The following is a 14,774-nucleotide window of genomic DNA, read 5'->3' as shown; positions in this document are numbered from 1 at the left end:
GGCCCGTGTTTTGTTAGCCCCCAAAGGGAAATTGAGCGAGGTCCAAGCTAAAGAGGCCTGGCAACTTAAATTGACAGATTATGCAGAACTTGTAGATTTAACATATAGAATAAGAGAGCAAGAAGAACATTCATTTAAAGACTATTTATTGAATATATGGAAAATATACAGCTGAAAATGCTGGCAGCACTAAGACAAATTCAACAGAGTAAGTAATTTTTGACGGATGTAAAAGTGGAAAATTGTTTTGAACGGTTGTAGTAAAATATGCAGGGAGGTATGATACAAAAAATGAACCGTGGAAGGAGAAGGAGGGAAGTCCCTGGATATTTTAAAGTTTGTTTATTTTGAAATGCAAAATTGAAAAATTATTGGGGGGGGGAGAGAGGATTGGCCAAATTGGCTATCCATAGCTACTTGCCAGAATGCCTCTGATCTCCCTTCACAGTCGGAGGCAGCAATGCTTCTGAATGTGAGTTGCTGGAAACCATGGGACGGGGAGGGTTGTTGCTGCGCTCAGATCCTGTTTGTGGGTTTCCCTTGGGGGGGGCATCTGGTTGGCCATTGCGAGAACAGGAGGCTGGACTAGATGGGCAAGTGGCCTGACCCAGCCTAGAGCTTGTCTGATGTTCTCCTCCTCTCTTTGCAGAAGAAGATCATGATCGTCATTTGCTGCGTGGTGCTGGGCATTGTCATCGCCTCAACGGTTGGCGGGATTTTCGGCTAGAAGCCCAGGACTCTTTTTTTGGAGGGGGGCGCAGAGGTGGAGAGTGCCTGGGCCCAGGCAGCCAGCCAGCCGCAACCCCCAGACCCTGCAGCAGAAGCAGCAGCAGCCACCCCCCCCCCCGGGGTGAACTGGCCCACCAGCACTGCTCCCATCTCTTATGCATGATTGTTTGTGTTAATGCTGCGTGTCCAGTGCAGTGGGGTGGGGGTGGGAGGAAGGCCACAGGCACATGCAATTTCCCCACCTGATCTCCTCAGAGGGACACCCCCTCCCTTCCACTGGCCAACGACTCACCTCCTCTGTGTTTTCTTTCCATCCCAGTGAGGTCCCTCTCTTTCTTCTCTTTCCTCTCTGCCTTCAAAGGTGAGTTTGCCAACAAAGGTGTGCAAAATTGGACCCTGCTCTCTCCCAGGGGAAGGGCCAATATTTTCTCTTTCTCTTTCCACCCACTGCTCTCTCCAGCCACAGAATGGTCAGGCTGGTCCCTTCTGACTCTGCTCTGAGCCGCTTCTTTTTCCTGCCAGGTTCTTGCCCTACACCATCAAGGCCTGTCTACTTATTTAAAACAGGATGCCACCTTTTCACTCAAGGCAGCCGCGGGGTGATGTGCAACTCTAGATTTAAATCAAATGCAATGTTTTTTTGTTTTTTTTTATAAAGGACACTTTTAGAAGCAGGCAGCAGCCACCTGTCAATAGAAGCAGGCTGTCGATGCTCCGTCCCCATTATTTTTAAATGTTCTCTCAAGGTTTTCAGGCCTATGCTGAATAGCGTCTTGGTTTTTGGGGGGATGGAGAGGGTTGCAGTTTGCAGTCCATGAATCTTCCTGTCCAAATGTGCTGTGGCTCTCTCTCTCAAGCCCTACACAACAGCAAAGCTCGTGTTTTGAATTTCCAGGTGTGAAACGGCGCCTCCTTCCAGAATTTCCAAAATGTTCCCAGTGGCACCAATTCAACACTTTGCATGTGGGCAGCTTTACCCTCTCAGGGAAACCCTCCATGGACTTAAGATCCGTAACTGAGTTTCTCGAGCTGCTAATCTCTGGCTTCCCCAAATGTTGCTGGCCTCCCATCATCCCTGACCATTCCTGCACTGCAGGGAGTTGGAAGAGATCACCCACTGGGGTCTCTTTCGACTCTGCACTTCTGTGCCGGCTGCCAGGAGTCCGTCCACAGGTTCCCTGTCCTGTGCAAGACAGTGCCTAGCATCTCTCTGCATGAGTCTGTGTGCACCTTGCCAGACCAGTTACTCCCTTTGCCAAAAGCACACACCCCCGGTTGTGCCTGCTAGCAGTAGGTGAGGGTGGCAAGCTGCTCCCAGGGGTGACTGAGCAAATAGCTCGCCCTGTTGGAAATGCAGACCCTGTGTTGAATCCATCTGTCCCTGGGCCAGGGGGACAGGAGAGAAGCTGTGGGTTGCACATGGGTGGGAAACCAGATGTTCCTGCCTTCCCAACTCAGAACCGCAGAACTTTAAGGCACCCAAAGGCTCATCTAGGCCAACTCCCTGCAATGCAGGACTCCCATCAGCCCCGACCAGCGTGGCCCTAATGGGAGTTGCAGCCCAATATCCAGAGAGCCATAGCTGGCTCCCGTCCCTGCGACAAGGAGAGGGGTTTCTGCCCTCCCTCCCTCTCCCAGAGCCCATTAAGGGTGCTGCCAGTTACATATGCAATGCAGCAAGTGCCAACCCCCACCCTGGTCTTTTAACTCCGCTCTTCCAGCTGCTTCCCAGCACCAGCAGGTCTCTTGGAGAAAAGCAACACTGCCATTGTCTGGATTCAGAGCTCGCCCTCTCCTCGCTTAACCATTGGAGTGCAATGAGATCTTTTTAACAAGGAGTTTGCTCTGCCTCCTGAGAGAACGTGCTCTGCTCACAAGCTGCGTCCCTGGAACGAGCAGGATGAGGCCTGCTCCGCTCCCGAGAGGACCTCAGCTGCACCTACTGCAGAACTGCTCCAGGCTCTGACCTGCCGTTTTTTTAAGAGTCCCACACGGCAGTTGCATCAACAACTGTGTGGTCCTTCTGTAGTCTGAGGAGGTTGTCTCCCTCTCTCTCGCTGCAGGACCACAGACCTTCCTTCCCCCTGCATCAGTTGGGGCAGGGGCCAAAGACCCTCTTTTTGCAGAGCACGTGCAAGTTACATTTGTAGACTTTGCTCTCTGCCATCCGCTTACTTCTTCCCCACATTTCCTGGCCCAGAATCTTCTGCAAGCAGCCTGGCGTGGCGGCATTTTGCCATTGGTGGCCTCTGCTGCTTTGCTCCTCCTCCAGACCTTCCCTGCTTTCCTTGCATGTCAAAACCTGAGCCATCCGTGATGTGTCTGTGCTCTGGAAGCCGTTCTGCCCTCCAGACAGCAAACCTGCCAGTTGTTGGGGTGTGTATGTATATGTGTATTTTGTTTTTTAATTCAGAGAGCCCTGAAGTGCCACCACCAGTATTCCGCCTCCTCACAGGGAAAGGACATTTATTGATCCATCTTTGCGGAGGCCTCCCCTGGAGTCTCGTAGCATCGCTGTGTTGCTGTGTGAAGCCAAGTGTCCTTCTCTCTCTCTCTCTCTCTCTCTCTCTGCCCTCACAAGCTGCCTCGCTCTCCTGCCTTCGTGGATGTGGAACTGTCCGTCCGTCTGTTGCCTTCTTCTGACGTTCTGGCCTGCTTAGTTTACCCTTTACGCCACAACCCCCTCTATAAAACTTCAGGTGGAAAAGCAGCTTCCTTTTCTGGATGGGATTTTATGTAGAATTAAAAAAAAAAGTGTTTATATCTGTGAAGCGTTTTCTGGCTCCTCTGTGTGTGTTTGGGGTGTGTGTGTTGTCCTCCTGTTGACTATGCAGCCACCTCGTTTTAACACTGTCCCTCTCTAACATAGAGGAAGGCTAGCGACATGCCTCGATGCTTAGGAGTTAGGGAAGGTGAAGAGATGCAGAAGTTATTCCCGAAAATCCAACTCTTACCGTGCTCTGGCCCCTGAGCCCTTTCTGTGGGTGTTTTCCACACTTATTTGTTTCTTATGAAGACTAGGACCTTTAGCATGGAGAGCTCAGCTTTTCCAGCAGCTGAGAGGCCTACATGCACTCTATGCACCCAGGCAGTGTGGTTTTCTGCATGCGACTTTAAATGTTTTATGTGCCCAAAGGAGCGAGGCTGCTTCCAAAAAGTTTATAGGGCAGAAGAAGCGGTTTGGACAATAGTAAGAGCAGGATAAATGCACACATAGGCCTGTCTTTCAGGGGCAGGAAACCTGTGGCCCTCTAGACCCTCTTGTGTCTACATTTCCCAGCATCCCTCTGTCCATCAGCCATGCCACTCAGGACTGATGGAAGTGTTCCAGCAACACTTTGTGGCCCTCAGGACCCCCTGCACCCCTTACACTGCAGCTAGGCAGGGTGGCTTAATTTAAGTCTGTGAATCGAGGGCAGGGGGTGGAGTTGAGCACAGAGAACCCCGCGTACAGCCAGCCCCACTTGATCTAGCAATCCACCATCTCAGGAAAGGTATTTTTTAAATATTTTAATAGCTGCTGCCACAAAGTTCCATCTTTGGGTGGGAAATATCTGAAGCCCTCTTCCAAACTCCCATCTGACTCAAACTCCCATCTGTCAGGGATGATGGTGGTTGTAGTTCAGCAACATTGGGGGGGGGAGCCACCCCCCAGCGCCTTCTACCCTATGTTTCAAAGCATTTTAGCCAGACTCTTTTCTAGCAGTGGGGAATCTCATCTCCCCACTGCCTGTGATGGAGAGCCACCGTCTTGCAGCAGAAGGACCCCCCGCAGCAAAATTGGGCAGATGCTACTTTTCTGTCTCTTCAAAGCAGTCCTTTCTGGGTCTGGTGAAAGGATGAGCCCAGTCTGGAGGGAGTCAAGTGTCCTGCGTGAAAATCCCCTGGCTGATAACACATCCCTCTTTAGAGGCCGCAGACTGGTGCCGAAATGCTCCATGCCATTAAGGAAGGGTCTGATCAACAGCGCTGCGATCAGAAGTGAGGTCGCCGCTTCCGGCCAGTGTACTTTGTGTCTGCCCGGACATCCCTGCAGGGGTAGTGTGAAAGAGAGAAGAAAGGGTAACGAGGTATGTGAGGAAGGGGGGAGGATTTGACCATCTTTATATTTACCTTGTCAGGATATTACATCTGGTTGCCCATTTGCTACCTGGCCAGGTACAAGGTGTTAGTCAAGTCTTTAACAACTTGGGAACTTTTTACTTATAGTATCACTTTACCCCATATACATCCACTTGACTGCTTCAGTCACCAGAACAGGCACTCTTACAGATGCCATGTAATACCCATTCTGCAAGAACTCTGTTCTAGTATGGCAGCACCTGCACTTTGGAACTCCCTGCCTAGTGATATCAGACATGCACATTAGGCCTACCCAGATGTTTAGAAAGTTGATGCAAGCTTTAATCTGCTTTGAGCCTATAGTTTTAGCTTTTCAAAAAGTCTTCAATTGTTGTTGTTAATTTTATTGGGGATTCCCCCCCCAAAAAACCCACTTTGAGGGCTTTTTTAAAACGATCAATCTGTGTATAAATTTTATGAAAGAAATAAACAAATGGATCTACTCTGGGAGGGGGCCACCCTCTGCCCCCGCAAGACAAAACACTGGGTGGCTTCTAGGGGCTGCAAATTGCTCCTTTCCCAATCCATTAGATCGATTGGTTGATAAGCAGGGCAGGAGGGGAAAACCCATCATCCTCAGCTGAGGAAGGGTGTAATTTTGTGTGTGCATGCGCATGGGTGTGGGGGATAGTTTCCTGGAGAACATCTTAATAGACACACTGGTACATAGCTTAAGATGAATAGGCAGTAGAAAGGAAGGGGAGTATAGGCAGCAAAAATGGTTTTAATGTTGGTGAGGGGGGTGTTGCAAAAAAGTAGCCCAGGTCTCTGAAGATGTGTGAAGGAATTTGCTAATTATTTTTATAAGGCCTTACTGTTCCTCTCTGTAGCCTGGGATGTTACTTTTTGCTCTGCCTGACAAAGTCATTGCCTGAAACCTAATGGCAACTTCTGCCTGTTACATGGCCTTGAAATGCTGCATGTGCTCTGATGTGTTCATTTGCAAGCTTGTAAAAATTTGGCCTGCTCTTACAGGCCTTTTGAATTTACTTCCCTTGCTTAAGCTGATAAAGCTGTGTTTCACATCCTAACTGGCCAAAAATCTACGACAATAACACAGCCGCTGAATGCATGCAGCCTACAGATTGAGGGCAAATGCAACCCTTGCTTCCTTCACGAAAGTTTAACCACCCCAGACCTCCTGCCTACACCCAAGGGTGGCCCCACACACCCAGGATGGAGAGGCCAGGCTTACCTGCCCTGCCGCCGCCTCCGTTCCTTTTTTTCGAAGACCCAGTCCCGACTCTTCTTTGCAGACTTCCCTTTGATGTTCTTGAACCGTGTCCTTGGAAGAGAACAAGGGTGAAGTCAGGAACCAGCCCCTGTCTCCACCACCACCGTATCGGTCCTGTCTCCACCACCACCGTATCGGCCCATGACTGGCCATGGGGCACTTTTAAAAATAAATGGATCACTATACTGCCAGTGAAAATGTTTTAGGAGTATCCCCTCCGGCAACCACCACAGGTTTTAAAAAACAAATGCCACTAAAACCATACATGACAATCTGGCCTGCTATTCTGGGGATTTGCTGGGCTCTCATAGGAGGGCTGTGACACTTGCAGGACAGGCTGTATGAGGCAGGAAAACATGGCGACCAGGAGCTTCCGGGTGCCACGATGAAAAACCTCGGGCTCTTACTCTCTGTCTGTCCCCAAGCTGCAGAGGGTGGGTCTCGCCTTATGCAGCTGCAAGGGCGGAGACATTTGCTGATGGGAAGGGTGTGTGTGCAAAGCCTACACAGTCTGGAACGGGCAGCTGAATTGCTTTAGATCAGTGGTTGCCAAAGCGGGAAGTAGAGACCCCTGGCAGGGGGTGGGGATAACCTAGAGGGGAATAGGAGGTGTCAATGACTATCAGACTTAGAAAAGCTGTTATCACAGGATCAGATTGCTCTGTCCTGAACTGGATTTTGAACAAATGTGCAATTAATTGTTAGTGATTTGAATTTTATTGTGCTATACCACTATTGTTCCCATTGCAAGGTTGAGAGACTGAGGCCAGAGGGAAGAGGGCTCTTATGCCTAAATCCTGCTTGCGGGTTTCCCAGTTGCGGCATCTGGTTGCAGTAGTAGATAGGTAGCCGTGTTGGTCTGCCATAGTCAAAGTAAAAAAATTTTTTTTTCTTCCAGTAGCACCTTAAAGACCAACTAAGTTAGTTCTTGGTATGAGCTTTCGTGTGCATGCACACTGTAGTGTATCTGAAGAAGTGTGCATGCACACGAAAGCTCATACCAAGAACTAACTTAGTTGGTCTTTAAGGTGCTACTGGAAGAAAAAAAAATTTTTTACTTTGGCATCTGGTTGGTTACTGAGAACAGGATGCTGGACTAGATGGGCCACTGGCCTGATCCAGCAGACTCTTCTTACGTTACGGTTATCAATAAATCCCCTACGTTAAAAAGTGGCATGATTTTGTGCAGTTAAGCTGTGACAGCAGGCTCGCCCTTCCTCCAGGTCCTCTACAGCCTCCCCAATTCAAGGTGAACAGCGCTCCCTCTGTGGCCCCAGGCCTCTCCCAACTCTGACTCAATACCTTTCATTGGTAAACTTTGCCCTCGCAGTCTCCTGATCACTGCATTCTGTGCCAAGACCCTGCCGGGGGAAAGTGGAAAAACACACACACAGAGCACATCAGTTTGCCTCAGGGGAGAGGAGAAAACCAGAGCGATGCAGCTGCTTTTATTGTTCAGAGCAAACCCTCTCCTGCATCTCTGGTGCACCCCATGGCCCACCCCCAATAGCCCCACAGATTGTTACCTTTGGCAACGCATCTGCTGCACCAACAAAAAGACAGAGAAAGAACCTGGGGAAAGAGACACAAAATAATGAGAATCTGAAAAAAGAGAACATGTATTTTTTAAAGGAGATACTTGTGCACCAAGTTCTCCTGGCAGCCCACAAGGAGTTACTTTATTCAGAGAGGAGCTACTAGCCTGCCCACCTGCCCCCTTGACTGTCAACCCTCATCAGTAGCTGCTTTCCAATGTTGCCAGAAGATTTTTTTCGTAGCTCTCCACTCCAGGAGGTTGCGTTCTCCGGCTGGAGAGCAGCCGGAAGATGAAATGCCTTTCTGAGCAATTTGCCTGGGAAAGGAGAGGCCTTGATTAAAGCCTCAAGGAAGTCAGCAGTCACACAGAAGTGAGCTAGATTGCTTTGGGTGCCCCCTTCTCCTTAGAGGCCTCCAATGACTACCAGGTTTGGTGTACACAGGATTCAAATGCGTCCCTCATGTCAGATTGCTCGCCATCACAGGCAGGGCAGCACAGCGCAGCGCGTCAGTTTCTGGCAACCTCCCTGCATTGCTCTGGCCCTGCAAAAGCCTCTCCAGGCAACATGGAAGGCAGAACAAGGAGCCCTCCATGGTCTCCAAATGGAAGAGGACTCACTTCTTGGCTTTGGCGCTGTTGGGGTAGTCAACCACCATGCCGCCTGTGAAGCCGGCCTTCATGGCTTGGGAGGTGATGAGTTCCAGCTGGCAGGAGAAATAGAAGACAGGTGAGTCTGAGCAGCTGGGGCAGGGGGCTCCCTCTTCTAACGGGACCTTCATAGCATGCCAACCCTGTCCATCCTTAACTCCTGATTCTTTGTCTCTCTACCTGACTGGGGTTTAGGAACCACAACTTCAGCTAAGGCCACATGCAGTCAGGCATGAGGAAGAATCAAGAGAGTTGGAAAAGACACCAAGGGTCATCTAGTCCAACCCCCTGTAGTGCAGGAATGACAGCTAAAGAATCCCTGAGAGATGTATTCTACTAGCATGGCTAGTAGCCACTGACAGCCTTCTCTTCTATGAATGAGGAAGGGGAGAACCATGTACGCCAACTTTGAGAAAAGGGTGAAGTAGAAACGCAAATAAATTCCAGTAGAGCCTCATCTGGCTTCCCTAAACACCATCAGCTTGTGGGAAAAGGCAGGCTGCATGCCAAAGGGTACAAATGACACCAGGCCCCTGCAAACCAACTCCTATATGAGCCCCCAAAGAGTCCTTGAGGGTGTCAGACATCCAGGCACAGCACAGAACCAAAAGCAGCAGGCCCTTGTGGATCTATCCAGAGCCTCGACCTCCAAAAGCCTCCTTCAGCCTGTTCCTGGCAGCTCCAGGCCTCTGGCTGCGCCAGGCCTACCCCCGCCCCACAGTTCCCACAAGAAACGCACCTGCTGAGAGTTTTCTGGGTACAGCTGGAGGACGGCACGGGCTCCACGAGCCTGTATGAAGAAAGGACAATCAAAAACAGCCTATGCAGCATCCTACTACCTGGCCAAGCATCTCTGTTGGGAGTCTCTAAATTTCTTAGGCCTGTGGGCACGTTTGGATTAGAGAGAGAGAGGAAGGACCCTCCCTCTTTGGTCCCTTCTCCCCCACACTCCGATGCAATCCCAGGATCAGTCCCAGATCTCACAGGACAATCTAGCTTCCCATGAGATCTAGCAAGAGTGCTCCCAACTTGCCAACATATACAGTCATATCTCGAGTTGCGTTTGCTTCACGTTGCGTTTTTTCAGGTTACGACCACGGCAAACCCAGAATTATTTACTTCCGGGTTTGACACTTCACGCATGCACAGGAGCGATCTGCGTGCTTCGCGCATGCATAGGAGCACTCTATCACGTCACGCGCCAAAGCAGTGCTCTACTTACGGACTTTTTGGGGTGCAAACAGCACCCCGGAACGGATCGCGTCCGTAAGTAGAGGTACCATTGTAGCTGAAACTGCACAAGTTAAATGTACAAAAGATGCAGGAATACTGCGGTATCCTTTTCCCTTGTAGATGGTTTGGAAGAAGCAGGTTTGCGAAGCCCTTACCAAAGCAGTATAGAGAGTCGAGAAAAACCGATACAGCCGCTTTGGGGGGCTGTGGGTCTTCTTGTCGGCATTGCATAGCCACTGCACTGCAGAAATACTGCAAGGAGGGAAAATGGGGAGTCTGGTCAGCAAGGAAACACCTGTCCTCAATTATTTTTCTCAGTAGAATCTCATTCTGCATTTGCTGGTGAATGAAGCTCCCAGCAGAGTTATCTTACCTGATGCAGCCATCAAAGGTTCCTGGCCGGAAGGGGATGCCCTGGCCCATGTCTGCCAGCATCAAGTCACCCTCCACTTCTCTTTCTGCAGCTACATCTGTGCAGGATTAAGAGTACGAGAGGATTTTACCATTCCTGCCAGTTTTGACCAGTCCAATGCAGGACGCCTCAAGCCAAAGGGGTATGTAAATAAGGGTGTCAATCTGAACTTTTTGCATGTTTATTATTGTAGATCATGGCATCGGTATGGTTGGTATCACTCAATATAAAGCATACTCCTAAATGAACTTTTCTCATCTACAGTAGTTCTTATTTCAAACAGGTCCTGGAAGGCATCAAGGAGACAACCTGAGCTACTAGTATTTACTATAAAGGTCAGAACAAGTAATCTAGTTACCAGCAAGATTTAATAAACAGCTCCCGTAAAAGAATGGGTTGCACACAGACAATAGTAAGTTAGCTGGCTAGGATTATACTCTTTAAACTACCAAATAAGCAGACTAAATGAAATGGAAAACAGGCAGGACTTTAGTAGGGAAGAGACAATAATTACAAGGAAATATAGGTATTATTAAAAATACACATCTCAGAGACCCCTTTCCATTAGCATATACTGGCCAAGTGGACACACGTGTAGGATTCAAATGCATCTCTTGTAATGGATGGGGGAAAATTTTACTCACCCAACATGGCAGAGCTGATGTCCATGCCAACCCAACAGTGTCCTTCCTCAGAGATGTAATCACCACTCAGACCAGAGCCACACCTGACCAGAAGAGCAGCACAGGTTAAGAAATAATGAAACACCGACTGGTTTTCATCTCTTAGCATGAGCCAAACAAGATTCAGGCATTCAATAGCACCTGCCCAAGCCCCTTTCACAAAACTGGGGATGGGAAATCACTTTCTCTGCCCAACATCTGGACTAGACAGACCACGAGTCTGGCTCAGCATAAGGCAGCTTACTGAAAGGAGAGCCCTGTAGCTGCTGCATCAGCCCAAAGGGGGCTCATCTGGTCCAGCATCCTGTTCTCACAGTGGCCAACTAGATGCCTCTACTGGGAAGCCCCAAGCAGGACCTGAGCACAACAGAACTCTCCCCTCCTGAGGTTCCCAGCAACTGGTATTCAGAAGCATTGCTGCCCCCGACCATGGAGGTAAAGCATATCCATAATGGCCTTCAACAGCCATATTATCGTCTGTGATTTTGTCTAATCCCCCTCTAAAGCCTCTCAAGTAGGCAAGCTTCACAACCTCCAGTGGGAAGGAGTTCCATAAGAACATGAGACTGCTGAATCAAGCCAATGGTCTCCATGTAGCCCAGCATCCTGTGCTCAGTGGCCAACCTGATGCTCCAACTGGGAGACCCACAAGCAGAACCTAAGCACAGCAGCACACTCCCAGCTTGTGAGTCTTCCAGCTGGTAGAGGGAGATTGTAGCCATCAGGGCCAGTAGCCATTTGATGGCCGAATCCTCTTCCACAGCCATCCAAACTGGTGTCCACTCCTACTTCTAAAGGGAGTGAATTCTATAGCTTTAACTGAAGAATGGCTTTTCTTTGTATTTATGTTCCTGTGATGGACAGGCTCCTTAACTATTCAGCACCCCAATCCAAACTTACCGTCTGGAATAAGCATAACCTCCTACATAAGAAGGACAAGACCAAAACTGACTTTTGGAAGCTGGGTGCAAAAAAGAAGCTGCCTGATCCTCCCACGCCGGCAGTTTAGAGAAAGAAACAGCGACACACTCAAAGGTACGACGCAGCAAGCTCACCCAACATCCAGCAAGAAACAGGTCCGGTCCTCGGGGAGACCCAGCAGCTCCACAGCCCGTTCGGACATCTGCGACTGGATCTCAATCATTCGAGAGCTGGAGAATGGAAATGCCCCAAAACAAGCAGTGAACAAACCCCAGCTCCTCTTGGATGTCTGCAAGGCAGCTTGGGTGGGGTAGGGGAGTGAGAGAATATACACAGGCATTGCATCTATCCCAGATGTTTAAGTGGTAAAACAGGTGTTCCAGTGTTAAGGTGGACAGGACAAAAGCCATATCACACCAATGCCATGCAGTAGAAAAGAATTGCGTCTGTCTGTACGGATGGGGGAGATGACAACCACTTGTTGGGGGACTGGATTACTAGCATCTATTTACAGACCACCGCAACTCTTCCATATATCCTGCTCCTCAAAAACCATTTAGCTACTACCTCCAAAACAGTCACATTGTCTTTCTTTTAAATCAAGGACATCCTCTGCGCATTTTTCCTCCATCCATTTTGACACCTCCAAGGACCCTGCCTCTTAGAGCACACCCAGGAGGCACCACCCACTTTAAAAACCACTGTTTTAAGACATGCTTTAAAAGCTCTTTAAACCAGTGTTTCCCAACCGGTGTTCCCCGGCACACGAGTGTGCCGTGAGACACCGGCTGGTGTGCCGCGAGATGCCTGGAGGGAGGCGGGCGAGTCGGGCGGCGAGAGGCGGGGCGGGGGCGGCGAGGAGAGGCCGCGCCTCCTGCTGCTGCCTGGCGCTCCTCCTCGCAGCCGGCAGCGCTGCCTGGGCGCCTCCGCGCGACTCTGCCTCGCTGGGTTTGGTCTCCCAGCAGAGACGGGTCACACGCGCCCCTCCCTCCCTCCCTCAGCCTGCGCGGAGGGAGAGCCAGAGAGAGGCATCGCTCCTGCGCTCCGAGGCGGATTGAGCGCAGCTGAGAGGAGCTGCCGAGGGAAAAAACGTTCACTTTTGTGCGTCCCTCCCGGCGTGACGCTGCGCGCTGACGTCACGGGGCGGGGCTTTAATGGTGGTGTGCCGCGAGATTTTTTTTTAGTACACAGGTGTGCCGTTGCCCAAAAACGTTTGGGAAACACTGCTTTAAACAAATAAGTTCAATAAAGAGATTAGATGCTTTCCTCAGCCCAAGGCTGCCTTACTTGTGTGTGTATTTTCGGGCTTCAGTCTCATCGTAGAACTGGGAAAAGAAAGAGAAATGGGGGGCTGCATTGAAGAGAGAATGTAAGCACCCTTATGGATCTGACTAACAAGAACGTAAGAGCCTGCTGGATCAGGCCAATGGCCCATCTAGTCCAGCATTCTGTTCCCACAGTGGCGAACCAGATGCTCCAAAGTGAAACCCACAAGCAAGACCTAAGCGCAACAGCAACTCTTCCTTCCCGTGGCTTCCAGCAACTGGTATTCAGAAGCCTCAGACCGTGCAGGCAGAGCACAGCCATCATCCCTAGTAGCCTTGATGAATTTGTCCAATCCTCTTTCAAAGCCATCCAAGTTGGTGGCCATTGCTACCTCCTGTGGGAATGAGTTCCATACTTCAAATAGGCACTATGTGAGCTACTTCTTTTTTTATCTGCCCTGAATCTTCCAAAATTCAGCTTCCTTTTCACAAGATGGACTGCCTCCTGACATGGGAGGTTCTTTCTGATTACCAGAGTTAACAGCAACTGAGGAATTTCTCGGCTCATAAAAAGAGAGATCTATTCCCCGCCACCACACAGCTCAGTCGGCAACCTGGTGCCCTCCAAGTGAACTGTGTCACAACGTCCATTAGTCCGGCTGACAGGGGCTGTATTCCAAAACCATCTGGAGGACACCAGGTTGGCATAGACCGATATAGCTAACACCTGGTCGTCTTCTGTTTCCCACATTGGCCACCCAGGTGGCTCCAAGGAGGATGAAAGGAAGCACCCTAGCAGCAAGGCATGGAGGCAAGGTAGGCTGCCTCTCTGATTGGAGGCTCAATTCTTGGTCCTGGGGGCTTACAGGTACGAGCGCTCCACCGGCCCCTGGTAGTCCTCGCCCCCCTCTCCCCTCTTTGTCTCTCTTACTAGTTCTGGGGGGCCGCGATGCTCGGGCCTCTTGCCGCTGGCCGCCATGCTTGCGCGCTTGTCTTCTACGTCACACTCGTGCGACACAGAAGCGGTCGCGGCTGCAGAAATTAAGAGAGAATTGTTGGGAGGGCCATCCCACCTCTTGGATACCCGATTTCCGGGTTCCTCCTTCCTTCCAGCTGAATTTCTCATTTGATCAAGAGGGTTACGGACCGAATCGAGACAAAGGCGGTGTGTTTATCACACTCGACTGGCTTTACCCGGAGGCTACGGAGGTGTTGCATAGGCTGTAACATGTTGTGTAATTGTATTCTTGCCGTCTTGGTTCTTTGAATGAGCCTGTGAGTGCAAGTCAAGGGTAAAGAGGCTTTTTCTGGTGGTCGAGATGGGCCTCTTGCCCATCGCCCCCCACCTTGGGGGGGGGGGGAACAATCATACTACCTCGCAGCCTACTTTATAAGGTTGTTGTGGGGATTAACATAAGGGAAAGGAGAATGATGCACCTCACCTCGAACTCCTTGGAGAAAAAGGTGGGATATAATAAATACATGAAGTGCGGTTGCTTGATCTGCTGCCCACTGTGGACTGCAGCAAGCCGTTTCGTGTACAGTATGTGTTTTCGGAATAGCTTCTCATAAGAGATTCCAAAGGCGGTCTTCACCTTTAAACCGGGCTTGAATCGGGCAGCCTTTCACAGCGGAGGCTCGACTGCCCTCTTTTTAACGTAGCAGAACACGTGGCGATCCTACCGCGTGCGACTCCAAGCACCTCTGCCCCCTTCCCTTCCGGGATGTTTCCCTTGGGGGTCGGGTAGCCCTTCAGATAGAGGACTATACTTCTCCGCATAGCGGCATGCAACGCCATGAGAGACCAAAAATATGTATAAGGAAGTTTAGAATCAAAGTCTCCCCAACTAATTTCAATAAAAAGAGAGCTCGCAGTTTAAAATTATAAAAACCACCCCTCCCCAATTAAAATCAATCAATAATGACTTGTGCCGTGACTCCTAGCGTTTGCGGGCTGGGACTGATATTTTATTTGCTATATACATTTTGC

General features: G+C 50.0%; 2 protein-coding genes across 2 annotated transcripts in view; one reads left to right on the top strand and one right to left on the bottom strand.

Annotated features, from left to right (window-relative positions):
- The window catches only part of STX1A (syntaxin 1A), a 44,011-nt gene extending 40,511 nt beyond the window's left edge, over positions 1-3,500 (top strand). The window contains exon 10 of the mRNA XM_081173165.1: positions 650-3,500. Coding sequence (XP_081029291.1) covers positions 650-727 — 78 coding nt within the window. The 3' untranslated portion in view covers positions 728-3,500. The remainder of the gene's footprint in view (positions 1-649) is intronic.
- A 724-nt stretch (positions 3,501-4,224) lies between these two features.
- On the bottom strand, positions 4,225-13,831 carry BUD23 (BUD23 rRNA methyltransferase and ribosome maturation factor). Its single transcript, XM_081173155.1, has 12 exons — positions 13,716-13,831; positions 12,807-12,844; positions 11,654-11,749; positions 10,560-10,642; positions 9,877-9,973; positions 9,659-9,755; positions 9,010-9,060; positions 8,241-8,326; positions 7,612-7,657; positions 7,388-7,446; positions 6,047-6,136; positions 4,225-4,759 (listed from the first exon to the last, which is right to left on the bottom strand). Exons 1-12 carry the CDS (start codon positions 13,761-13,763, stop codon positions 4,705-4,707), a joined length of 846 nt encoding a protein of 281 aa, XP_081029281.1. The 5' UTR covers positions 13,764-13,831; the 3' UTR covers positions 4,225-4,704.
- Positions 13,832-14,774: the final 943 nt, after the last annotated feature.

This window comes from Podarcis bocagei, assembly GCF_964188305.1.
Source record: "Podarcis bocagei genome assembly, chromosome: 15".
In the NCBI taxonomy this organism is placed as follows: domain Eukaryota; kingdom Metazoa; phylum Chordata; class Lepidosauria; order Squamata; family Lacertidae; genus Podarcis; species Podarcis bocagei.
Note: the sequence above shows the minus strand (reverse complement) of the source record. Positions and strands in the feature narration are given on the sequence as shown.